Below are 27,478 nucleotides of genomic sequence, written 5' to 3' on the forward strand. Positions count from 1 at the left end.
CAGAAAACCAAACAGCATTGGTTATATTTAAGTCCAACAGCATTGGGGTGAGCTTTCTGAGACTTGACCAGTAAAATGTAGTATCCTTTTTCCAAGAATGTTAGCCGCCTTGGGGTGTTATTGACTGACCACAGACTTGCCCTTGATGGGAGCATCTTGGGAGCATCACAGGCCTCTTGGAAAATATCCTTGTGTCTCATGACCCAATTTGGCAGCTCAAGAGTCCACATGCCAAACATCTGTGAGGATGGCACCCAGCGCTGCTGCTAATAGCCCATCATATATCTGGACCTGGTTGGACAGCTCCTCCACCACTCTTTGATATGTTGACCATAGAGTTGGATAGAGGGCGTGTCTTTGCATCTTTCGCTTTATGGCTTAACCCAGAGGAAGTCCCACTCAGCTGTCTACTTCAAAATGGTGAAAGTAATCAATGGCGCTGGCCATGCTAAAACAGGAACCCAATCCCAAATGGACCCCTAGACCTTTCGCCCTATGCACTTGTGGAGATCTGAGAGGATTTGACCGGTGCAATCAATATGGTAATAGCTCCAACTTGTCCTCTGATAGGATGAAGTTCCACCATATTGCTTATACCAATCAAATCCTCTTAGGGTCTAGGGGTCCATTTTGGATTGGGCCAGGCTTTGTGGAAAGTGCGCCCTCCATCTAACTCTATGGTGTTCACAAAGATCCCAGTGGTGGCTAGCACTAGATCCCCACCATCATGCTAACCAAAGAAAGTAATTAAAGTGTGCAAAATGTGTCTTCCACTAACTTCCACACGTTCTAAGAACAAGTGTATAGGCCCGAGTAAAGATGCTGCTCGGGGGCGCAGTCTGCTGACTCACAGACCATGTACCACACTGGTCCCCGGGATCATCAATATTACAAGGTAAACATTGTTTAGTTGTTCGTGTTAAGCCCACCAAAACAAGAGGTTTGGGTAAGCCTGATATGTTGCGCTTATTGCACCACCTTGTGAATAAAGGTAGTGTTGCATGTCTCATTTGGAATATCACAACATGGGCTATGGTGATCTATAAGTATTCCATGTATAACTTATTTAACATTTGTAATAGATGTGTAATAATGCTGGGTGAGGTAATTTTCCCAAATGACCATAATCCTTCCGTTTATAGTTAATGTGTTCAGTCTAGGTCTAGACTCTTAAAGGACCATTGACTGATGAACGGAAAAAACGCATACTAAACCCATAAACACCATATATTTTATACTGATGAGTTATGTAGTGGTAATTTAATAGTTGCTGTTCTTCCAACATGGAATTGTCAGTCCTTAACAAATATTGTTTTCCCAGACTTCCTTCCCAGAGAAATTAAAACAACCGCGACAGTGTCTCACACCTGATGAATACCAAATCAAATGTTTGCCAGGCAAAAAGTGGAGCCCGGCTACGCCGGTGACGACGGTGGGAGCAGTTGGTGGGGAGTCTGGAGGAGAGCGAGGTGGAAGATTGAGAGCTGGGGAAATGAAGGTTTATGTTAACGAGAGAGGTGCCTTAATTAAAATAGAAAAATCTAAATGGCAGCGAGAAAACAAAGTCGACAGTTAGACAAATGCCTCGGGCAGGGCTGTTTCTGCACACTATGCCCAGGGCCGATTTCTTCTCTCCCCTTCAAGCTCTATCAAATATTACCAAACAGAATCACTGATAAGAACAAAGAGCAAATTGACCCAAAGGGAATAGCCTGACACATATTTGATAAACGTGGATTCTATAAATTGGTGAGGACCCTTGTGACCTACGATAACATGCAGTCAGCAGTGCTGTTGTACTAATCTTCTCCAGTCCTTCCATCCACGCTATGATCCTGACCATCCAAGTGGAAAAAAAGAGCCAGAGATCGTAACTATAATGCCATGGGCAAGAAAAGGCACAAGTCAACTGTCACAAATGGTTAATGTAGTTTAGACACATGATGCATAATCCAGTAAACAAATTTGCTAATTTGAATACAGATCTGAAAGAATGAGATGACTACAGAAGTACATATAAATGAAGCACATACTGTATCTAATGTTTCCCAATGATACGTTTATAGAAGCCTTTGGGTGTTTTAAAAATGGGAAGATTTAATCATTTGATTTATAGAGGAGATCAGGGGGCATCGTTTCTGTGCCCAATCAGTTGTTTCAGTCCTCCAAGACATTTAACAAAGCTTTACAAGCAAGGGAGGACTCATTTCCATTACCGGCAAAGACTGCTTAGAGAATTGTATGCCTCTGGTGATAGAAATTAATAGATCTCCGTTATATTAGTGGTATCTAATCACATTTCCAAATGGCTCATTTGTGTGCCCGTGTACGCTGTTGGATGTTGGCACACTCTGTCAACACTGTCAAGGTAGATTTCCCCCCATCTGTCTGAGCTGTTGCCTGCGTCCCAAATGACACCCTGTTCCCTACATAGAGCAGTACTTTTGATCAGAGCATTATGGTGCCATTTGTGACGCAGGCTTTGTCGAGTGCTCATGTGCTGCTCCATTAGCCTGTTATAATCCAACATGAGGAGAGGAAGGAGGGCTATACAGCCTGCTAGTTTCTGATGAAGTTGTGGATACCATTTTAATGTCTCCGCGTGCAGTTTGAAAGAAGTTGCTAACTAGCGCTAGTGCAGTTGCTAACTAGCGTCAGCTAACTGAAAGTCTATGGGTATCTGCTAACATGCTAGCAGATACCCATGGACTTCCAGTCATTGCTCTAAATGCTAGTTAGCATTGGCTCGCGAAACTACCTCTAAATGCGTTCATACTGGACAGAGAGACATAACAATGGTATCCACAAGTTCATCTGACTCTGGGGAAGTAGATAAAGGGCCTAATATTGTTAAAATCCTGAAGTAGCCCTTTAACAATATGTGTATTCTAAGGAGTATAGTGTCTTTTTCCCCCCTCATTTCCTATTTTTGGGATTGAGTGAGGGAGATAAAAGTCCCAGAATTTTTGTTGTTGTTGACAATACAGTAATTGATATTTCAGTGTATATATATATATATTTGTAATCCCCCCCCATATACTGTATATTTACCAGGATATTGATGATTAACAAAACTGTTAAAAGAAAATATAACAAAAACGTTTGAAAATATAGATGGTTCTTCCTCTTGGTTCTCTTCAACAGTGATTATAGACTCGGTAGTTTGATAAAGGATAATCTCACCGCTGTGGCGTCTGTCCTTAAACTACATAATTTACTACAAATATCCAATTAAAATAATGATTTATAATACCGTCATAATCCACTCTGATTTTAAAGTGGTGCAAACAAGTCCTTGATGACAAGTCTTACTTACTGCGGTGTATGCGAGAGGGATAGGCCACCACTCAAGAGATGCTGCCAGTCAGTTGTTTAATGAAGTTAGGAATTGATATACAATAAATGTAATGTGTTTGATAGTGTGCCAAAGTGGTGCCCTAGACGCCGAGTTGAGTGGCTTACCCCTGAGACAGGAGCTAATGGTGCAGAACCTTGCGTGCCTATCCACACTGTTTAGACTTTATGTTTCAATGTCTCCTCCGTTTTAACCAGTGTCTGGGTGTCTGACCCATGACAAATCTCATATGTTTCATGTTGCCTCTGATAGACTCTAATAGCATACTTTGATTCTGGATTATTTGAGAATTAAGTGATTAAACTGCAGTCGAGCAGCCACTGCACCTTGAGCAGTGAAGTAGAACCGCCTCCCTTAGTTCCTTAATTCCTCTGGCACCTAGCTACTGTATGTGCTATTCAGGCGGTTGTGAGACTTCATAGATAGTCCTTACTTAATCATCCCTGCCTTGCAACTTAACACAAAAGCTACCGACCACGACACGTCTCCAAATAGGGTTGCAAAATTCCACAAACTTTCCCAAAATTCCCAGGTTACGCAGAAATCCTGGTTGGAGGATTCCAGATTTCCTGCTTATTCCCTCCTGATTCCGTGAATTTTCCGAGCAGGATTTCTGGAAAACCTGGGAAAGTTTTGGGAGGTTACCAGTGTTTTGCAACCCTATTTGCAACTTAACACGAGAGCAACTGACAAAAAGACAAAATATGTATCCAAGCGTTTTGCAGCTCTCATGTAAATATTCCATAAATGTATGCCACTGTGTGATCCCTAGCACTTTGCCAGAGGTCTGTAATGAAGCCATTAAACGAGTAAACGTTCTGTCTCACCCTTAAACCTGCATGAGCTGCCCTTAATGGGACTCAACTGCCAATCAGCCATGCAGCATGTTCCACTACCCTCTGAAATTAATTCCAATCCTCCTCCTCATCCATACACGAAAAGAGGCCGCTGACACACGGCCACATGCTAGGAAATGGATGTCCTCTGGAGAAGCGCGCAAGCGATTCTTTTTGGGTTATTTAAAAGGAAAGCGCCCGGAAAGTGTCCGATGACTGTCATAAAGCAAGTGGTGAGCCTCTTAATGTATTTAAAATGGAGAGACAAGGAGAGAAAGAAAGCAATTTAAGGATAAAACAATGCCAAAACACTGTTAATGGCCTGACATTAAGCCCAATTAAGTTGGGTGCTAGAACAGGATAGATTTATGCAAATGAGACATAGCTAGGCATCTTTCCAAAGCAAAGATACTGCTACGGACTTGGGTTGCATTTTAATGTGGATAACATGTAACGATCCAGCTGTTCATGTGGGTGTTGCCCTATGAATTTGTATCCTTTTTTACTTTCTAACCTATGTCCCTCAGCAGAGGATGAGAATGTCAAATGAACCAACGACCGAGACAAGGTTCACTTAAGAAAAAGTTTATTAAGAAAATAGATCACGTCACATCACGCATAGCACAGCAGCAGCTGCATAGGTCAGTATCCAGCACCTTCTGGTTTACACATACTTGTCTATGATTGGCTTACAGGGTTGTCTGTTAATAGATATGGCTAATACCTTGACACCTCCTCCTTGAAGATAATGACCCTTTTTCCTGCTTTGCCAACCATACTATGCAATCTGTAATGTCAACATTAAGGTATCACTTCAACCCGAACTTCAAGTTGCTTATAGGAACTTCCAAAACAAGCAGGTCTATCAGCATTAGACATCTTTGCTATTCGTTTAACTGACCTCTCCATACTCTGCTGATCATTCATTTAAATCAACTTGAACAACTGTAACACAATAAACATTCTTGTACTGCTTGTAGCGCCACAATTTTTCAGACTATTATTCAGACTGTTTTAAACAGTCCCCACTAGCCAACGTCCGCCCTGTACCCTGCCCTGAACCTTAGTCACTGTTACTAGCTGGCTACCACCCGGTACTCTACCCTGCACCTTAGAGACTGCTTTTCCCTATGTGCATAAAGTAATTGAACACTGGTCGCTTTAATACTGTTTACGTACTGTTTTACCCACTTTGTATATATATGCTGTATTCTAGTCATGACATATCCCATATAACTACTGCTGTACTCACCTTTTCTATATATATACTGTCCATACTGTCTATATACACCATTAAATACAGCATATACAGTACCAGTCAAACGCTTGGAAACACCTACTCATTCCAGGGTTTTTCTTTATTTTTACTATTTTCTACATTGTAGAATAATAGTGAAGACATCAAAATTATGAAATAACACATATGGAATCATGTAGTAACCAAAAAATTGTTAACAGGAAAACAACCCTAAGCACACAGCCAAGACAACGCAGGAGTGGCTTCGGGACAAGTCTCTGAATGTCCTTGAGTGGCCCAGCCAGAGCACAACCTTGAACTCGATCGAACATCTCTGGAGAGACCTGAAAATAGCTGTGCAGCGACACTCCCCATCCAACCTGACAGAGCATGAGAGGATCTGCAGAGAAGAATGGGAGAAACTCTCCAAATACAAGTGTGCCAAGCTTGTAGCGTCAAACCCAAGAAGACTCGAGGCTGTAATCACTATCAAAATGTGCTTCAACAAAGTACTGAGTAAAGGGTCTACTTATGTAAATGTAATATTTAAGTTGTTTTGTTTGTTATAAATTAGCAAAAATGTTTAAAAAAAAAACTTTTTTTGCTTTGACATTATGGGGTATTGTGTGTAGATTGATGAAAATATATTTAATACATTTTAGAATAAGGCGTAAGAACAATGTACGTGGAAAAAGTTAAGTGGTCTGAATACTTTCCGAAGGCACTGTACATAGGGCAACAGCCTCTAAGGTGCAGGGTAGAGTATCGGGTGGTAGACGGCTAGTAACAGTGACTAAAGTTCAAGGCAGGGTACTGGGCGTAGGCTGGCTAGTGGTGACTGTTTAACAGTCTGATGTCCTGGAGATATAAGCTGTTTTTCAGTCTCTCGGTCCCAGCTTTGATGCACATGTACTGTCTCTACCTTCGAGATGGGTGAACAGGCCGTGGTTCAGGTGGCTGAGGTCCTTAATGATCTTTTTGGCCAATATGTGACACCTGGTGCTGTAGATGTCCTGGAGGCTAGGCAGTGTGCCCCCGGTGAAGCGTTGGGCTGACCGCACCACCCTCTCTTGCAAACCTAGCTCAGGGCTAGCTCGTCTCTGTTCCATTTATTGGGAACCCGACACAGGCAGTGCTTGAAGATGCCGGCGATTTGTCCTCTTCTCTCCCACAACCGGAGTCCTCAGAAGGTAAGAACGTTGGGTCACATTCTCTCTCACTACCAAAGCTGGGCCTTTCCATATCTTTTCCCCCTTCCAGCTTGACCAGTACCGGATTCCCAGGTCTCAACGTGGATAGGTCTCGTACTCCGTGACGTCTGTTAGAGTAGAAAGCATGTTGTTTTGCTGCCGCATCTCATTGCCTGATAACAGCTCTGTTTTGCCATTTCGGGTTTAGGTTATTTTCCAGTGTAGGTAGTGTTGTGCGGATTTTCCGTCCCATCATCAGCTCTGCCGGGCTCACACCTGTAGACGTAGCTGGTGTCATATTGCTGTAAGATCTGTTTTGCTGTCTGGACTGCAAGTTCAGCATGTCCATTCCAATGCAGGTTGTGAGGTTGTGCTCAAAGTTTTACTGTTTAATAAACTCTCCAGGCTTCACTGGTATACCGGTGTCCAGTATCACTGACTATTTGGGTCGGAACCTCGAACCTGCCGAATGTCACTTACAGTTTAGCTATAACCTGCCCTGTTGTTGTAGTAGGCAGATGTCGTATCTCTAAGTAGCGTGAATAATAGTCTGTCACTTCGAGGTAGTTTTGACCTTTATACTCACATAAGTCTGTGCCTATACGCTGCCTGGTCGCTCTGTGGGTGGGGTCGGAACTGAGTGTCTCTTTCTGTTGTGTTTTGCGTGTCTCACAACAAAACTTGCATGACAGTACTCTGCTTTTGATATCCGATGATAAACCTGGCCACCACACTGACGTTCTTGCTCTTTCTCTGCATTTAGTCCCTCATGCCTATCATGAATAGAATCTAGTAGTCTCATTGCATCAGTTATGACTGATAAAGCATCTTTCATAGGACAGTAGTCTAACACTGTTGCTGGTATACTTTTGGAATGTTCTGGACAGCTTTGTTTTTTTAGTCTCTGTACAGGGTAGACTGTCAATCACAGTGTTTTGTCGTGACCAGTGACATCAGTTGTGCTCTGCTCCCTGCACAGTGGGCTGCGTGATAGTGTGTCTGCCACTACCAATGTTTTACCGGGTGCATATTCTGCTGTTGCCCCGAATCGCATCAATCGCAGTAAAAGTCTCTGGCATCTTATCGGCACTGCAAGTCTTTGCTATCTATCAATGGAGTTAGGGGTTTTGCGGCCTGTTATTAGACTGAATGTGTCAATGCCAACTTTTGGAAATGTTCACATGCCCAAACTCCAAACAGTATGCAACAGGTTTCCAGCTGTCCCCATTGAGCTGTAGCATTACTCCGCCTACTCTATAACTGCTCGCATCAGCTGACACCGCAGTCGCCCTCCGACTGCGGTGTCTGGAAGGTCTGGAATGTTTTTCCCCATGTATTTTATCATGCCCTGGACTCTTTTCAGCTCCTGCACATTTGTTGGTGGGTCGATCGGAGATTGCTCATACCTTTTCTGTATCTGTCCGGATCCCATTCTTGTTAACGATGTGTCCCAGGAAGAGTAGCTCACTTTTCCTAAACACGCACTTGTCCTTGTTCAACTTCAAAACAGTCTGTTCGATTAATTCCAGGAACGAGCTTCAGTCGCTCATCATGCTCTGTCATGCTACTTCCATAAACAATGACATCGTCCATATACACTGAAACGCCCTCCAGCCCTACAGAAGCAATAGTTCAGTTCTTTTGCGTTGGATTGTCTCTGGTGCTATACTAATTCCAAAAGGGAGACATTTCAAACCGTATCGTCTGAATGGCGTTATAAACGTTGTCAGAAGGCTACTCTCGCTGTGTAATGGTACCACTTGCTGCGTGGTTCTCATGAGAACACAATGGCACCTGTTAGTTTGGCTAGTGTTTCCTCAGTAGTTGGCAATATGAATCGCTCTCTTTTCACATTCTCATTAAGTTTCTGCAGACCAATGTACACTTTACCATTCGGTTTCATCACTGTCACCATTGGTGTGAACAAGTCTGTTGGTTGTGTCACTTTCTCAATTATGTTGTTTTCTTCCATTATTTTCTGTATCAACGGCACCTAGGTAGTATGCATTCTCAGTCTCGTAATCGTTTGTAACTTCCCAGTGGCTCCCAGTGTCCCTTGTTGTCGCATCTCCTGCACATTGAAACTACCATTGGGGACCTAGATGCCACCTTGTGCTGAGCTTTACCACATGTTATGCATCCGCTGCTTGTGTGCTATGACTAGGCATTCTCTCTCCTATTGCCTCTGTCGTGTCTCTTTCTTTACAGATGTGAGTCATTCCTCCGTGCCGAACGTCGGCGGAATACCTCCTGTATGTTCCCTGACGTGTTCATTTCTCTGCTCACCGAAGTCCCAGTTCTTTGTGAAGTTGTAGAGTGCTCTGATGAACATTTCAGCTTTTCCCCCAGTTTCTGGACTCGCTTGTAGAAGCATGCCTTCTCGTGGATTACATTTTTCTTAGCCGCTAAGTACTTTTCAAACCTAGCTAGCATTTATATTGCAGTCACCTTTTTTCATTTTCGTCAAATGTGAATGTTTTCAAAATATTTTTGGCCTCTGGGCACATAGAGTATATGAGTCTGCTCACTTAAATGTCACTGTTTTCTTCACTTAGCTTGGTAGCTATTCTGTAACACGGGAAATTGCTGGCGCCACGTGGGCCAGTCCGCTGGAAGCTCAAAGTCAACTTTTTATGGCAGGTTAAACTCCGGATTCTGTTATTTTGTCTAGCTTCTTCCCCTTTTACCGGACTGCTTCTGACAGTATGTCAAATGAACCAATGACCGGGATAAGATTCACTTGTGTATTAAGAAAATAGATCACGTCACATCATGGATAGCACAGCAGCAGCTGCATAGGTCAGTATCCAGCACCTTCTGGTTTACACGTGCAGTATGTCCCTTACATCTGTTTATGTACTTGTCTATGATTGGCTTACAGCAGCCAAACTCAACTGGCGGACCGCGGTCTGGGACCGGACCCAGAGACGGGTCAATACGGACTGGACAACATTGCATTTTGTTATATAAAAGTAAATAAATAATCTTTAGACAGCTTTTAAAAATCAACCGGCCTCTCTAACTCACAACCCCGTCTAATCCAATCGCATGGTTAAATGCAAATACTAGAGGCCGCGTCTTACCCAATAACAGCAATGCAAATATCCTCTGCAGAAACTTGGGACAAGCAGACAGAAAGATTTGACCGCGGTTCAGCTGTTAATATCACAGATAGCAGTAGCTTAGTTACCAGTATCTTTTTTAATAAATAATAAAATAGTTGACGCTGAAAACTGTATATTCAAAGATGAGCGGACGGAATAGTATATATTAATTCTCACCGCAACTAGCACAAAACCAATGTGCCTGATATGCAGCGAGTCCGTAGCCCTCGTGAAAAGTGCCAATGTTAAGCGCGATTATGCCCCCAAGAAATTTGGATGAGACGTATCCCCTGAACACGAAGGTGAGATCAAGCAAGATTAATCAACTCAAATCCCAATACGAGAGGCCCACCAAAGTCCTTGTCAATTGGCTGACAGCCCAACAACGTGCAATGGAGTGTTCACTGAGGATATCTTGGATTTTGGGAAAAAAACACACAAAAAAATGATGAGATGCTTAAAGAAGGCATGTGTGAAGTCGCTGACACTGCTTGAAGGTTAACAAAAACATGAGCTCAGGGAAAATATCAAACAGAGCTCACTGTCAGACTCCACTGCAATTAGGGGAACTGAAATATTAGCTGAAGATTTAGTAACTTCACAACTTGATGAGGCCATTTAGAATTCACCATGCATTTCATTAGCTGTGGATGAGTTAACAGATAACACTGATAACGCCCAGCTTCTGGTGTTTCTCATATTTTGTAATGAAACAAGGAAGGAATGCTGTGGGGAGCTGTTGGGCTTAACAAATCTAGAAGCACACACACGGGGAGAGGATATCCCATGAGGCCATCAAAGGGATGCTGACAAAAAGCAGGATAGATCTGAAGTCGGAGGTCTCCATCATCACAGATGGAGCTCCAGCCATGATAGGAAGAGGGAGGGGACCGGTTGCACGTTTGAAAGAGAACCACCCTGACCTGACATCATCCATCAATCTGTTCTGTGTGCCAGTCTGGGGAAAGAGTATTCTGAGGTCATGACAACGATAATGAAATGTCTCAATTTTTTGAGAGCAACGTCATCCCTACAACACCGCCTGCTACGAGGCTTTCTGACAGAGGCCAATGCCAATTTTGCTGACTTACTACTGCACAACAATGTAAGATGTCTCAGCAAAGGCAGGGTCTTGGAACACTTTTGGGCCATTCAGGAGGAAATCAAAGCTTTGTTATCAGAGCAAAAGAGTGACAAGGCAGCTCAGTTTTTGGAGTTTTTGGAAGATGAGGAGAAGATGGAAACAGTTGCATTTTTGACAGACATTACATCACACCTTAATCAACTGAATGTTAAGCTGCAGGGATGGCACAACACAGTGTGTGATATGATAACAGCAGTCCGGGCTTTCCAGAAGAAATTGGAGATTTTCAAGAATGATCTCCAGGGAGAACTTGTCCGCATCCCCAATCTTCCTGTGCAAACGCAGGGAGACAAAGATGTTCCCAAACCATGTTGATTTCATCCAGAAGCTGATGGAAAACTTCAAGGCTCGCTTTGATGACATCACTGTTGGATGAGAACTGCTGCTGCTCATTCAGAACCCCTTCTTGGTCATAAGTGTGACAAAGTTGTCAGAAGAAGCAAAATAGATCTTCAGATGGGTAGATGTTGCCTCACTGCAAATGGAGTTGATTGAGCTGCAAGAAAATGTGTATTTGAAGGAGCAGACTGGTGATTGTGACCCTGTTACTTTCTGGGGAAAGATGGTGCCTGCAAATGATGTCCCTGTTCTCAAGAAGCTGGCACCATACATCCTGACCATGTTTGGCTCCGCATACAGCTGTGAATCAATTTTCTCCACAATTAACTTAATTAAAAACAAATACTGCACCAGGCTCACCAATGAACAGTGTCTCGGAGTTGCTCTCACACCATTTGTGCGAAATTTCAAAGGATTGGCAGGAGACAGAAAGTGTAATTTCTCTCATTGATGCAAGGGCAAGGCCCAGAGTGACTTCTACATTAAGTTTGCACGGCCCACAGAGACATTCAAATTATTATTTGTGTTAAACTCTCCTTTGTTCTCCAGAAAGCATGCATTTTATTTAAATGTGGTTGTTTTTTATTCAAGGCCCATCTACAATGGTTCACAGTACACTTTTTGCATAGACAATTATGCCACGTTTTCAATTATCACTTTTGTTCTTCAGCAAAGTTGATGCAATGATGCACATGTTTACATTCTGAAGAAAGAAGTTGTAATTAATTCAAATGTCTTGTCTGATTTTCTGTATTTAATGTACATTTTATATAACAACATGTTTCCTAAGTCGTAGACAACTATGTTTGTTACTGCAGCTGTACCACAGCGCCGATAAAGGACGATATCCATCCGGACCTTTGCCACCCAGGAAATTTGTGTCACTGGACCTCTGGCTTACAGGGTTATCTGTTAAATATAACCAAGACCTTGACAGAGAACATCGTAGAAGTTTTGTCATGAATGTACCTATCTATTACATTCATTAAAAGTTACCAAGAACACTAGTCCACAGCATGGTTTACCTTAAAGGTGTATAGCTATAGATGCCTTTGAGGGATTCTTTTAGAACTCCCTTAGTGTGATTTGTGATTTGAGGATACTTTGTTCCTCCTTGGAATTGACAAAGTCAGAGCTGTTACTTTGCTAAATTTGGTGCGAGATGTAACACGGAGAAAACGCACCATCAATCACACAGACTCCTGGAGCGACGAGAGAGAGGCTCTAAAGCTGAGAAATGAATCAGTGGAGGCTCTGCCAGCAACGATTTCCAGGCTGAGATGATGGGAAAACTTCCCCTGCTCTCTGGGGATATCGTTTGTGAACACGCCGGCATTCTCAAAACAGCCAAAGTTTTAGAGCAGAACTCGGGGACTCTCTGTAAGAGAGTATTCTTTCCTTTTTTTCGTATTTTTTTTACATTTCTAAACTTGAATCCCTCTTCCGCTGTAGCCTGCTGGATCAGATTGAGTGCAGCGGTGGAGGCTTAAGTATGTCAATGAAGCAGGCTAAATCAATGATAGGTACAGCTTACCTTCTCTGCTTGCTCTGTGCCAGCCTTCCACAGATTAAACCAATTTACACTAACAGCACATGTCAGTCAAAGAGGGCGGCTTGCACACCATTGTCCTCTTCATACACTATTGGTCTAGCCACAATTATACTGAATGCCTTTGAATCATTTGATAACATTGTTTTGTTCCTACATATTGTACCCATTTACTAAACAATCATACAGTAGATTTGAAATGTTGACTTTTTTTTGTCAAAGGAACCGTATGATAGGTGTGTACTATGTTTTAGTAAACATCCCAGTTTGGTAATACAGTTGAAGTCGGAAGTTTACATACACCTTATCCAAATACATTTAGACTCAGTTTTTCACAATTCCTGACATTTAATCCTCGTAAAAATGCCCTGTCTTAGGTCAGTTAGGATCACCACTTTATTTTAAGAATGTGAAATGTCAGAATCATAGTTAAGAGAGTGATTTATTTCAGCTTTTATTTCTTTCATCAAATTCCCAGTGGGTCAGAAGTTTACATACACTCAATTAGTATTTGTATTTTAAATTTGTATTTGAATTTTAAATTGTTTAACTTGGGTCAAACGTTTCGGGTAGCCTTCCACAAGCTTCCCACAATAAGTTGGGTGAATTTTGGCCCATTCCTCCTGACAAAGCTGGTGTAACTGAGTCAGGTTTGTAGGCCTCCTTGCTCGCACACGTTTTTTCAGTTCTGCCCACACATTTTCTATAGGATTGAGGTCAGGGCTTTGTGATGGCCACTCCAATACCTTGACTTTGTTGTCCTTAAGCCATTTTGCCACAACTTTGGAAGTATGCTTGGGGTCATTGTCCATTTGGAAAACCCATTTGCGACCAAGCTTTAACTTCCTGACTAATGTCTTGAGATGTTGCTTCAATATATCCACATAATTTTCCTCCCTCATGATGCCATCTATTTTGTGAAGTGCACCAGTCCCTCCTGCAGCAAAGCACCCCCACAACATGATGCTGCCACCCCCGTGTTTCACGGTTGGGATGGTGTTCTTCGGCTTGCAAGACTCCCCCTTTTTCCTCCAAACATAACGATGGTCATTATGGCCAAACAGTTCTATTTTTGTTTCATCAGATCAGATGACATTTCTCCAAAAAGTACGATCTTTGTCCCCATGTGCAGTTGCAAACCGTAGTCTGGCTTTTTATAGCAGTTTTGGAGCAGTGGCTTCTTCTTTGCTGAGCGTCCTTTCAGGTTATGTCGATATATCTATATCTACTCAGGATATAGATACTTTTGTACCTGTTTCCTCCAGCATCTTCACAAGGTCATTTGCTTTTGTTCTGGGATCGATTTGCACTTTTTGCACCAAAGTATGTTGATCTCTAGGAGACAGAACACTTCTCCTTCCTGAGCGGTATGACGGCTGCGTGGTCCCATGGTGTTTATACTTGTGTATTATTGTTTGTACAGATGAACGTGGTACCTTTCAGGCATTTGGAAATTTCTCCCAAGGATGAACCAGACATGTGGAGGTCTACAATTCTTCTGAGGTCTTGGCTGATTTCTTTTGAATTTCCCATGATGTCAAGCAAAGAGGCACTGAGTTTGAAGGTAGGCCTTGAAATACATCAACAGGTACACATCCAATTGACTCAAATGTTGTCAATTAGCCTATCAGAAGCTTCTAAAGCCATGACATCATTTTCTGGAATTTTCCAAGCTGTTTAAAGGCGCAGTCAACTTAGTGTATGTAAACTTCTGACCCACTGGAATTGTGATACAGTGAATTATAAGTGAAATAATCTGTCTGTGAACAATTGCTGGAAAAATGTATTGTGTCATGCACAAAGTAGATGTCCTAACCGACTTGCCAAAACTATAGTTTGTTAACAAGAAATTTGTGGAGTGGTTGAAAAAATGTGTTTTAATGACTCCAACCTAAGTGTATGTAAACTTCCGACTTCAACTGTAAGCGTCTGCATAAGCATTTCACTGCACCCACGATAACATCTGCAAATCTGTGTAGGCGACCAATAAACTTTGATTTGGGCTTAAAGGGGCAATCTGGGATTCAAACAACAACAAAACTGGTCTTTAATGACTGTTATGGATGGTGTACAACAGCCAGCTGCAGAGCCAGATGACATAGGTTTTATAGATCAACCTTGGCTTTAATTTGTGTGTAACTATCAGCGTTGTCTCGTTTTTGTCCCTAGTTTAGACGTCACACCAGTCATTATAAGGCTTGTGTTTAGGGTTGCAAAATTCAGATCATTTCCAGGATTTCTGGATTTCCTGCTTATTCCCTCCTTTTCCGGGAATCTTCCATCTGCGATTTCTGGAAAACCAGGGCATTTTGAGAAATTATGCAATTATGCAATTCTAAGTGGGGTGATATTGAAGTAAAAACAGGCTTGTTTTTACAGAAACATTCTGGATTTGACACCATTGTTATTTTACTGTCAACCCCGCTGTCTCATCTGCTCATCTTGTTTGTCATGTGCTTTTCTCATCTTTCATTCTTTCATTTCACAAGGTTCATGGTGTCAAGTCAAAATAATAGACATGTGTCACTTTGGCTTGTACTGTAGTGAGATGAGGCCCATAAGCAAAGAAAATTCACTTCCTTAAAAGGCTGCTGTCAAGCTTTCAAATGATATTGTACATCAGTTTGAAATGCTTCAGTTTTTTAAATATTTTCTTATTAACGTAGATTAAAAGGATCTTTGTGGATTTCTGTGGAATCCTGAATGGATAATTGTATCGTAGTCATACAGTAAGTATGTAAAATATAGGTATAAGTTACAAGTTGTGTTTTTGATATGTTTTTATCAGTAAAGATCAAGACTGTTGTTATATAACTCTCCCCTCAAAACACATCTCCTAGGTTTATTACAGACAGAGGATGTAAACCACGTAGACAATCTTGTTTATTTTCCAGGCCATATCTTCAACTTCATTACGACACCACACGAGTATGTCTGTCATAGTAGAGATGGACATTGTCATGTTTATTATGACATTTCTGAAATGAACATATTCTCCTGTAGGTCTACACCAGATATGGAAAATGTTATACTTTCAACGGGAACAAGTCGACGTCCAGGAAAACCAAGCAAGGTGGAATGGGAAATGGCCTGGAGATTATGTTGGATATTCAACAGGACGAGTATCTGCCCATCTGGAAAGAGACAAGTAAGCCATGAATCATGTTTGTATGGGACCCTAGCGATACATTTTTGCAATGGCACCACCATCCTGAATAATGTTTTCGTAAAATGATTACTGGAAGGGATACATCTGTTGACAGCGCTGTTAGTCATATACTATACACACACACACACAGGCGCACACACACACACAGGCGCGCGCACACACACACACACACACACACACACACACACACACACACACACACACACACACACACACACACACACACACACACACACACACACACACATTGTCAGTGTCTCTTTTTTCTCATGACTGAGATAGGCGTAGTGAAAATTAGCCCTCCCCTTAGGATTGATGAATAAAAGGCTGAATGAACCCACTCTGTATGTGTCTTTGTACTGCCTGCGTGTGCCTCTTTTATCCCGGAAGATGAGACGTCGTTAGAGGCAGGGATCCGCGTGCAGATCCACAGCCAGGATGAGCCTCCCTACATCCACCAGCTGGGCTTCGGAGTCTCCCCGGGATTCCAGACCTTTGTTTCATGTCAGGAACAAAGGGTAGGCCCCGGCACTGCTTTCTCCCAGATTACCACCCCCTCAGTACTTTACCCACTTCTCCTCCCTGTGGCTCAGACACGGCTCTAATCAATCACTCTGTGCTTAGCTGACCTACCTGCCCCAGCCCTGGGGGAACTGCCGCTCCACCAGCGACCAGATGATCCCGGGATACGACACCTACAGCATCAGTGCCTGCCGCCTGCGCTGCGAAACCAAGGAGGTGCTCCGGGAGTGCAACTGCAGGATGGTGCACATGCCCGGTAAGTAGTCTACTGTAAACCTCACTCCCTACATGGCACAGACATCCATCCAACGTCTATTCCACGTTGGTTCAACCTAATTTCATTGAAATGACATGGAAACAACGTTGATTCAACCAGTGTGTCCCAGGTAGGTCGCTGATGTTAGATATTTTTTCCCTGTTAACCATTTCATGTTCCCACACTGTGTCAATATGTATGTCTAGGCATGGCAAGAGTCCTATGTGGTATAACAATCTGCTTCTTTTAATTCCTTGATGAAAATCCCCTGTACAGACACACCTGACCTCTCTCCATTGAAAATATGGTGAAAGATTTCCTGTGCATTCCTGCTACTCTGATCATAATGACAACTCTGCTCCTCTGTGCCCCCGACTTTAATGTCCCCAAATCAATCTTCCCTAATGCAAATTGGAAAGGCGACTGTTCTCAAAACATTAACTCAAAGAACATTTTGCCGTCTGCGTTGCCACACATATTTCCCGCGATTAATTGTGCTCCTGATGAATTCCTATCATTAGTGCCCCCTGCGCTGTGTTTGTCACGGTGAGAAGGTAAATCGTTGATTGTTTTTTAGACTTTCTAAATATGCCTTTGGGGTGGGGCCCCGGTGCTCCATTTCTCAATGCAATCAGAGGCGGACACCCTATCCCTGGAACTCATCTTCCCACGTCTGTGTTCGTGGATGAATGATAAGCTGGTGTTCTGTTCTCAATGAGAGTTTTCCATGTTGGCAGAGATACGGGCGGCGACCATTTTGTTTTTGATTGATCAAACTCATTTCATGTTTTGTACTCCAGGAACTGCCGATATCTGCACTCCCAGTAACATCAAGTGTGTTGACAAGGCGCTTGGTAAGAAATGTTTTTATTTTCTATTATAATAGAGTAAAACAACAGAATGTTGACTTAATTTATAAGGAAATATTGGGTTTCAGTGTATGGGTGGAGATAGCCTGGGTAAAGATTTCAAAATTAAATCGCCTCCATGTTGATATGTCAATTGTAGGAGACGGAAATACGCAAGCTGTGAGTGACAACGATGTTGCCCAACTCTTTACTCAACTTCATGTTGGAGCTTTCACAATACATTGATATTCCTTCACCAAACCAACTCCATCCGGTGCGGCCGACTCCCCACTGGCTGGTTCGGGTTATCTCTGTGCAAAGGTGCCTTGTCTCAAAGACATTATGATGGTCATAAAAGAGACGCTTTATTATGTGATGAGAGATATATTAGTACAATTTGGATTTTCAAGCCTAATAAGGCAGACATTTAATTATCATCTTCTTCAAAAAGAATCCAAGCCCATTTAATGGGTGGGTGAGCTAAATCTAGATATATCTTACAAGAACTGTTCATTTTTATATCGGTTATATTCTCCACTCAAATAATCAGAATAAATTCACCCATTGTGAAAGGTAATAACTTAAAACATTTTTATATATTTGTATTATATAGTTGATTTTTTTTTTTGTGTGCCTCAGTCCGAGAACAGATTATGTGTTGCCCCTGCCGAGGCGGCAGGGTAGCCTAGTGGTTAGAACGTTGGGCTAGAAACCGAAAGGTTGCAAGTTTGAATCCCCTAGCTGTCAAGGTACAAATCTGTCGTTCTGCCCCTGAACAAGGCAGTTAACCCGCTGTAATCTAGGCCGTCATTGAAAATAAGAATTTGTTCTTAACTGACTTGCCTAGTTAAATAAAGGTAAAATAAAAAAAATAAGAGTTATAAAATTGGAATGACTGTTATCAGGTCATAGACACTGGCCATTTTGTCCATCTGAATTGAATTTTGTCTTGAAAATAGGGATGATTGAGTAAGCCATGTATTGTGGTCTATGTTAATGTAATATGTGAGTTTTTTTCTGATTGTGCATATATTTGCTTTTATCGCTGTGAATGAGAAATTGTTTATGCATGTACAGTGCATTCGGAAAGTATTCAGACCCCTTGACTTTTTCCACATTTTGTTACGTTACCGCCTAATTCTAAAATGGATTAAATTATTATTTTTTCTCATCAATCTACACATAATACCCCTTAAAGACAAAGCAAACACAGGTTTTTAGAATTTTTTGCAAATGTATTAAAAATGAAAAACAGAAATACGTTATTTACATAACTATTCAGACCCTTTGCTATGAGACTCGAAATTGAGCTCAGGTGTATCCTATTTCCATTGATCATCATCCGTGGTAAATTCAATTGATTGGACATGATTTGGAAAGGCACGAACCTGTCTATATAGGGTCCCACAGTTGACAGTAAATGTCAGAGCAAAAACCAAGACATGAGGTCGAAGGAATGGTCCGTAGAGCTCCAATACAGGACCTGGGGAAGGGTACCAAAAAAAAGTCTCCAAGAACACAATAGCCATTCTTACATTGAAAATGTTTGGAACCACCAAGACTCTTCCTAGAGCTGGCCGCCCGGCCAAACTAAGCAATCGGGGGAGAAGGGCCTTAGTCAGGGAGGTGACCAAGAACTTGATGGTCACTCTGACAGAGCTCCAGAGTTCCTCTGTGGAGATGGAAGAACCATCCAGAAGAACAATCATCTCTGCAGCACTCCACCAATCAAGCCTTTATGGTAGAGTGGTCAGACGGAAGCCACTCCTCAGTAAAAGGCACATGACAGCCCGCTTGGAGTTTGCCTAAAGGCACCTAAATGACTCTCAGACCATGAGAAACAAGATTCTCTGGTCTGATGAAACCAAGATTGAACTCTTTGGCCTGAATGCCAAGCGTCACATATAGAGGAAATCTGGGACCATCCCTACGGGGAAGCATGGTGGTGGCAGCATCATGCTGTGGGTAGGTTTTTTAGCGGCAGGGACTGGGAGACTAGTCAGGATCAAGGGAAAGATGAACGGCACAAAGTACAGAGAGTTCCTTGATGAAAACTTGCTCCAGAGCGCTCAGGAACTCAGACTGTGGTGAAGGTTTACCTTCCAACAGGACAACAACCCCTAAGCACACAGCCAACACAATGCAGGAGTGGCTTCAGGACAAGACTCTGAATGTCCTTGAGTGGCCTAGCCAGAGCCTGGATTTCAACCCGATCGAACATCTCTGGAGAGACCTGAAAATAGCTGTGCAGTGATGCTCCCCAATCAACCTAACAGAGCTTGAGAGGATCTGCAGAGAAGAATGGGAGAAACTCCCCAAATACAGGTATGCCAAGCAAGAAGACCTGAGGCTGTAATCACTGCCAAGAGTGCTTCAACAAAGTACTGAGTAAAGGATCTGAATACATATGTAAATATGATATTTCCGTTTTTATTTTTAATCAATTTACGAAAATGTCTAAAAAACAGTTTTTGCTTTGTCATTATGGGGTATTGTGTGTAGATTGATCAGGGGGAAAAAACGATTTAATCAATTTTAGAATAAGGCTGTAATGTAACAAAATGTGGAAAAAGTCAATGCACTGTGTGTTAATGTGCACCCAATGAAATAGCCATGATTTTAGAAAGTCTATTAAGCATGTACTAACATTACCTCTGCCATACTGACCCTCAACACGGGGGCCCCACAGGAATGTGTGCTTAGTCTCCTCCTGTACTCCCTGTTCACCCATGACTGCATGGCCACGCACGACTCCAATGCCATCAAGTTTGCTGATGACACAACGGTGGTAGGACTGATCCCCGGCGACAATGAGTCAGTGACCTGGCAGTGACCTGGCAGTGTGGAAGTCAGTGACCAGGCAGCATGGATGCCAGGAAAACTAACCTCTACCTCAACGTCAAGTAAGACCAAGGAGCTGATCGTGTACTACAGGAAACGGGAGTGGGGCGAGCACACCCCCATTCACATCGACAGGGCTGCAGTGGAGCGGGTCAAGCGCTTCAAGTTCCTTTGTGTCCAAATCACTAAGGTCTTAAAATGGTCCACATACCACATACAAACAGTCGTGAAGAAGACGCGACAGCGCCTCTTTCACCTCAGTAGTTTGAAAAGATTTGGCATGGGCCATCAAATCCTTAACAAGTTCTACAGCTGCACCATTGAGAGCATCTTGACTGGCTGCATCGCTGCTTGGTATGGCAACGGCACCTTTCCCTCAATCGCATGGCGCTACAAAGGGTGGTGCGGACAGGCAGTGCATCACTGGGGCTGACCTCCCTGACATCCAGGACCTCTACATCAGGCAGTGTTGAAAGGAAGTCCCGGAAAATTGTTAAAGACTCCAGCCACCCCAACCATATACTGTTCTCTCTGCTTCCGCACGACAAGCAGTATCAGAACATCAAGTATGACACTAACAGGCTCGTGAACAGCTTTCTATCCCCAAGCCATAAGACTGCTAAATAGCTAACAAAATGGCTACACGGACTATCTGCATGAACTCTTTTATTTTTGCACTGTCTCTATGCACATTCTACACACTCACTCACTCACATACACACACACACACACACATATATTCATACTGACTCTACATACGCACACACGCTCACATACAAATATCAAACACGCTGCTGCTACTCTGTTTATCATATATGCTGATGCCTAGTCACCTTACCCCTATACATATCTAATCGTATCACTCTAGTATCCCTGCCCATTGTAAATATGAAATTAACACTGACCCTGGAACTAACCCTGTATATAGATGAGTTACTTTTTTTGTGATCTTCTTTTTTGGATCTATTTCATTTTTTTATTCATTTTTTTTATAGAACTACTGCATTGTTTGGAAAGAGAGAGCAGGAAAGGCATTTCACGGTACTAGTACAGTACATGTGACAATAAAAACTAGAAACTAGTAAACATTGAATTATATGAAAGGGAAATCCAACCCATTTTCATATTCATTATTTCCAGCACATAGACACCGGAGATAATGAATATGAGGATAAAAAGTAACAGAATTCCCCTTTAACTTGCTAACTGAAATACATCAACAGTGGTTATTAGGGAGGCATAGATGGAACCCAAACACACCTGCATCCTATTTGTGGTGCCCATGCAGGAGAACAAGGGCCTCACTTTGTGCATGGCAGGTGTTCTATCGTCACTGGAGTCTATAGCTCATTTAGGATCACCTGGCTTTAGACTGGCCTACTGACCCAAGCTATATCCTAGAGCCAGGCTAACACACTGCTCTGTGTTCGAGGCTATGTTCCAGACCCAGGCTATAACACTCTGCTCTGTGTTCCAGGCTATGTCGCAAACCCAGGATGTAACAATCTGCTCTGTGTTCCAGCCCTTCTCCAGAAGAGCACTGGGGACACCTGTCCCTGTGAGACACCATGTAACCTGACCCGCTACGGCAAGGAGCTCTCCATGGTCAAGATCCCCAGCAAAGGCTCCGCTCGCTACCTGTCCAGGAAATACGACAAGTCTGAGGAATATATCAGGTAGATCTAACTTGACGATTTATATTAGTATGACCTGGAAAAGATCAGCGCTGGAAAATGGAGACACCCTCAGGGGTTGGCTACACATCATGTGTCTCAAATGTCACCCTATTCATATATAGTGCACTACTTTTGACCAGAGACATATGGACCCTGGTCAAAAGTAGGGTACTAGGTTGCTATTTCAGACGCAGCCCATGCTTTTCATGTTCACTGCTCAATGCTGTTAAAATCTTAAAGACCGCATAACCTGACAGTCATTAACTTGATTACTTTTAATTGCTTTAAGGCATGAAAGTGCCATCGTGACAATTTATGATGACCATAAAAATGACATGGTACAGTATATGTTTTGACGTATTATCCTGTTAATATCATAGTGCTGTGGTTGAGGTTAAAAGGAAAGCGCAAGTTGTATTCTTTTTCATAACACTTCACTGTTGGCTTTAACTACGTATAATAAACATATGCAGTTACCTTTTATTAATGTTAAAATTTTCTCCGTCTCCAGAGACAACTTTCTGGTGTTGGACATCTTCTTTGAGGCTCTTAACTATGAAACAATTGAACAAAAAAAAGCATACGATGTTGCCGGTTTACTAGGTGAGTTTCCCTTTTCTGCCATGACCCCTTTCTCTCTCGCCATTGTATTATTCAAGGCTTTCAATACTTGGTGTTTCATGTGGTTTAAGATGAGTCTTAATATAGAAACTGCCTGACAGTGGTTCTTTTGGCTCTAGTAATAAATGGAATTTGGAATCAGATAATGGGTTTGAAATATGAGTTAATGAGTAATCATTGGCATCACCTGGAACCATACCAGAAGGAGGAATCTTAATATGATATATGTCTTCCTTTTCAGGTGACATCGGAGGCCAGATGGGTTTGTTCATTGGAGCCAGTATTTTGACAATCTTAGAAATTTTGGATTATGTTTACGAGGTACATTGTCTTATATGCGTATGTGCATGAAGCTCACAAAAGGTGACACATTTCGGGGTTGCAAAATTCTGTTAGTTTTCCCAGAAATTCTGGTTGGAGGATTCCGGATTTCCTGCTTATACCCATCTGATTCCAACCGGGATTTCTGGAATACCTGTACATTTTGGGAAAGTTACTGGAATTTTACAACCCTACACACATTTCAGCTGTTCTTAATCTGTAAACCCCAAGGACACCATTCTAAAATGGCAGCCTCAATCAGTGTCAGTGGGACTTTGACCTTTTCAACTGTTACGTGAGGACTACGATCACTGCTAATGTGTCAATAATGAGCGTGAATGATTTCACTCGTGTTATACGAGGCTAATAATATGGATAGCCTCCGCTCGCTGAGCACTGGGATATGTCAGATGTGCTGATGGAGTGAACTCCTGACTTTCTCTCTTCCATGCCTTCATGCAGGTGATCAAGCACAGGCTGCAGCGTCTGCTGAGGCCACAGAAGGATGAGAAGAAACAACAGACGACCACTGTTGCAACTGTGGATCTGCAAGATATGAAAGCCAGTAAGGTGAGTGTGTTGCTTGTGGAGGGCAGGCATGTTGCATCAGGCATGTTGTGGGCCTACACATCTACAGCATGTGCATGAAGGGATAGCCCAAAGGGGAATGAACCTCCTAAAAATGGGGTTGTTCAGTTCACTCTAGCCGTGATGTACAACCATTTGACACAACGGTTCTCAATCTAAATGTCACTACAAGCTATATCACTATACATCTTTATATATCACTATACATCTTTATATATCACTATACATCTTTATATATCACTATACATATTTATATATCACTACAAGCTATATCACTATACATCTTTATATATCACTATACATCTTTATATATCACTATACATCTTTATATATCACTATACATCTTTATATATCACTATACATATTTATATATCACTATACATCACTATACATATTTATATATCACTACAAGCTATATCACTATACATCTTTATATATCACTATACATATTTATATATCACTATACATATTTATATATCACTATACATCTTTATATATCACTATACATATTTATATATCACTACAAGCTATATCACTATACATCTTTATATATCACTATACATATTTATATATCACTATACATCTTTATATATCACTATACATCTTTATATATCACTATACATATGTATATATCACTATACATCTTTATATATCACTATACATATTTATATATCACTATACATCTTTATATCTCACTATACATATTTATATATCACTACAAGCTATATCACTATAAATCTTTATATCACTATACATCTTTATATATCACTATAAGCTATATCACTATAAATCTTTATATATCACTATATATCACTATAAATCTTTATGTATCACTATACATCTTTATATGTCACTATAAATCTTTAGGTATCAATATAAATATTTATAAATCATTATAAATATGTATGTATCACTACAAGCTGTATCACTATAAATCTTTATATATCACTATAAATCTATATATATCACTATACATCTTTACATATTACTATAAACTAAATCACTATAAATCTTTATATATCTTTATATATCACTATACATCTTTATATATCACTATAAGCTATATCACTATGAATCTTTATATATCACTACAAGCTATATCACTATGAATCTTTATATATCACTACAAGCTATATCACTATACATCTTTATATATCACTATAAGCTATATCACTATAAATCTATGTATCACTACAAATCTTTATATGTCACCACAAGCTATATCACTATACATCTTTATGTATCACTATAAGCTATATCACTATGCATCTTCATATATCACTACAAGCTATATCACTGCATGTCTTTCTCAAGGACATCAGTTTAGTCTCCTGTTAAAAATATTGTTTTATCCCATTGTACAGGATTACATCCCCCCAGAGGCAACTCCAATTCCCAGGTCCCTCTCTAATGAGGAACAAATGTACTTCTCGAGTTCATATAAAATCATCCAAAATCCTCCATTTTCCCTAGATGTAAAAAAATCATCTACATGAAATATCTACCATTACATCAAAGGTATTATCATTTTGGTTTATTCAAAGGCATTGTAATTTTGGTTTATTGAGCCAACGTTAAACTGTACATCAGTTATGGCCAGTTTCCCAGACACAGATTAAGCCTCCATTGAACATGCTTCTTAGGGCTCTATTCAATCCGTAGCGCTGAAGATTTGCTTTATAGCGCGATTGATCCTCTTAAGGAGCCGCCTCTTTTTTTCAAATTTTGCCTAAAATGACATACCCAAATCTAACTACCTGTAGCTCAGGACCTGAAGCAAGGATATGCATATTCTTGATACCGTTTGAAAAGAAACACTTTGAAGTTTGTGGAAATGTGAAATGAATGTAGGAGAATATAACACATTAGATCTGGTAAAAAATAATACAAAGAAAAAAAAAACTATTTATTTGTACAATCATTTTTTAAATGCAAGAGAAAGGCTATAATGTATTATTCCAGCCCAGGCGCAATTTAGTTTTTGGCCACTTGCTGGCAGCAGTGTATGTGCAAAGTTTTAGACTGATCCAATGAAACATTGCATTTCTGTTCAAAATTTTGTATCAAGACTGCCCAAATGTGCCTAATTGGAATATGAATAACTTTTCAAGTTCATAACTGTGCACTCTCCTAACAATATCATGGTATTCTTTCATTGTAATAGCTACTGTAAATTGAAGAGTTCAGTGAGATTAACAAGAATTTAAGCTTTCTGCCAATATCAGATATGTCTATGTCCTGGGAAATGTTCTTGTTACTTACAACCTCATGCTAATCGCATTAGCGCACATCAGCTCAACCGCCCCGTTGGTGGGACACCGATCTGTAGAAATGCTTAATGTACCCGCGGTCGCTGACACTGCATTCACAGTAAGCGCTGCATATTGCGGCTTAATTGGAAATTACCTTAAAATGTATATGTGGATCTTCCGCGATACTTCGGCGATACGAATTGAATAGAGCCCTTAGTCCAAGACTAATGTTTATCTGTGTCTGGGAAACTGGCCCATTTTGTATATCTTATTGTGTTGTGGTCTTTGTGGCCACCAGGAGTCCAGTGATATGACCATGACCAGAAGTCATCCTGAAGGAGCTTACGCCAATACGATTCTACCGAACCACCATCTTCCCCACCACCAAGGACAGCCACATGGAGTGTTTGAAGACTTTGCCTGCTAGAGCCGGCGGCCATCTTTCCATCCTGATGACAACAAAAGTTGTGTCCTCTCTGGGCTGGATCGGGCATCAAAACAGACCCTGGGACCTCAGTTCTATATATTTCTTGCTGTCACCAGTGAAAAAGCTACAGCCAAAGTTGAACACCAAACCTGTGCTGCAAACAGACCACTTGTATGTAGGCACAGATTGGACCCCACATTACTGTCCAGCTGGAGACGCCCACCTTCGACCTTCCTCCACTTGAAAGCTGGCCACTCTGCGATTTCTATACTGGTTATTTTGGTACATGGTCACCACATGGGAACAAGACAAGGACTGCATGTCATCTTGATTCATTTATACTCACCTCCAGTATCTTGATTTCTGTACCTTTCTTAATTTGTTATTATTATTCTCAATAAGTTCTCACTCGGCTCACTGTTTTGAATCATTGTAAAATAAGTAATTATTTAATGAGATATTATAATTTCCCCTTTATATTGTATACAAGATGAGTATAAGACAGGTTGTCATATTCAATCAAACCATTGTACTGAGTTATCAAACAAAATCAGAGGAATTACATTGATCTTTTAGCGTGTTAAAACCATACTACCCTCGCTTTGATGATAGGGCCCATACTGCGTACCAGCTATACACTATTTAGTATTTATTAGGATCCCCATTAGCTGCTGCCAATATAGCAGCTACTCTTCCTGGGGTCCAAGCAGGGTTAAAACAATTACATCACACCCAAACACAACAGCCTAAATCATAAATAAAACAACGCATCATACAATATATTACATTATTACACTTTTATTACCAATGTAGAATCTAAAATCTACAATACCACATTACAAGTGTGTGTGTGTGTGTAGAGTGCGTGTGTTAGATTGTGTGTACGTGTTTGTGTCTCTTCACAGTCCGCGTTGTGCCATGAGGTGTTGTTTTATCTGATTTTAGTGCTCGCTTGAGTTACTTGATGTGGAAGAGTTCCATGTAGTCATGGCTCTATGTAGTACTGTGAGTTTCCCCAGAGTCTGTTCTGGACTTCGGGACTGTGAAGAGACCCCTGGTGGCATTTCTTGTGGGGTATGTATGGGTGTCTGAGCTGTGTATTAGATGTTTGAACAGACAGTTCGGTGCTTTCAACACGTCAATACCTCTCACAAAGGCAAGCAGTGAGGAAGTCAATCTCTTCTCTACTTTGAGCCTGGAGAG

General features: G+C 41.4%; 1 protein-coding gene across 2 annotated transcripts in view; it reads left to right on the forward strand.

The window, feature by feature from the left end:
- LOC115160677 (acid-sensing ion channel 4-A) overlaps nt 1-27,057 on the forward strand; it is a 99,508-nt gene extending 72,451 nt beyond the window's left edge. Inside the window, exons 2-11 of one of the 2 annotated variants that reach the window (XM_029710927.1) lie at nt 15,758-15,902; nt 16,314-16,441; nt 16,548-16,701; nt 17,502-17,555; nt 21,913-22,066; nt 22,578-22,669; nt 22,929-23,008; nt 23,471-23,578; nt 24,961-25,114; nt 26,147-27,057. In XM_029710927.1, coding sequence (XP_029566787.1) covers nt 15,758-15,902; nt 16,314-16,441; nt 16,548-16,701; nt 17,502-17,555; nt 21,913-22,066; nt 22,578-22,669; nt 22,929-23,008; nt 23,471-23,578; nt 24,961-25,092 — 1,047 coding nt within the window. In that variant the 3' untranslated portion in view covers nt 25,093-25,114; nt 26,147-27,057. The remainder of the gene's footprint in view (nt 1-15,757; nt 15,903-16,313; nt 16,442-16,547; nt 16,702-17,501; nt 17,556-21,912; nt 22,067-22,577; nt 22,670-22,928; nt 23,009-23,470; nt 23,579-24,960; nt 25,115-26,146) is intronic. The other variant, XM_029710928.1, reaches the window with a different exon arrangement.
- The last annotated feature ends 421 nt before the right edge of the window (nt 27,058-27,478 follow it).

The sequence above is a fragment of the Salmo trutta genome, chromosome 24, assembly GCF_901001165.1.
Source record: "Salmo trutta chromosome 24, fSalTru1.1, whole genome shotgun sequence".
Lineage (NCBI taxonomy): Eukaryota > Metazoa > Chordata > Actinopteri > Salmoniformes > Salmonidae > Salmo > Salmo trutta.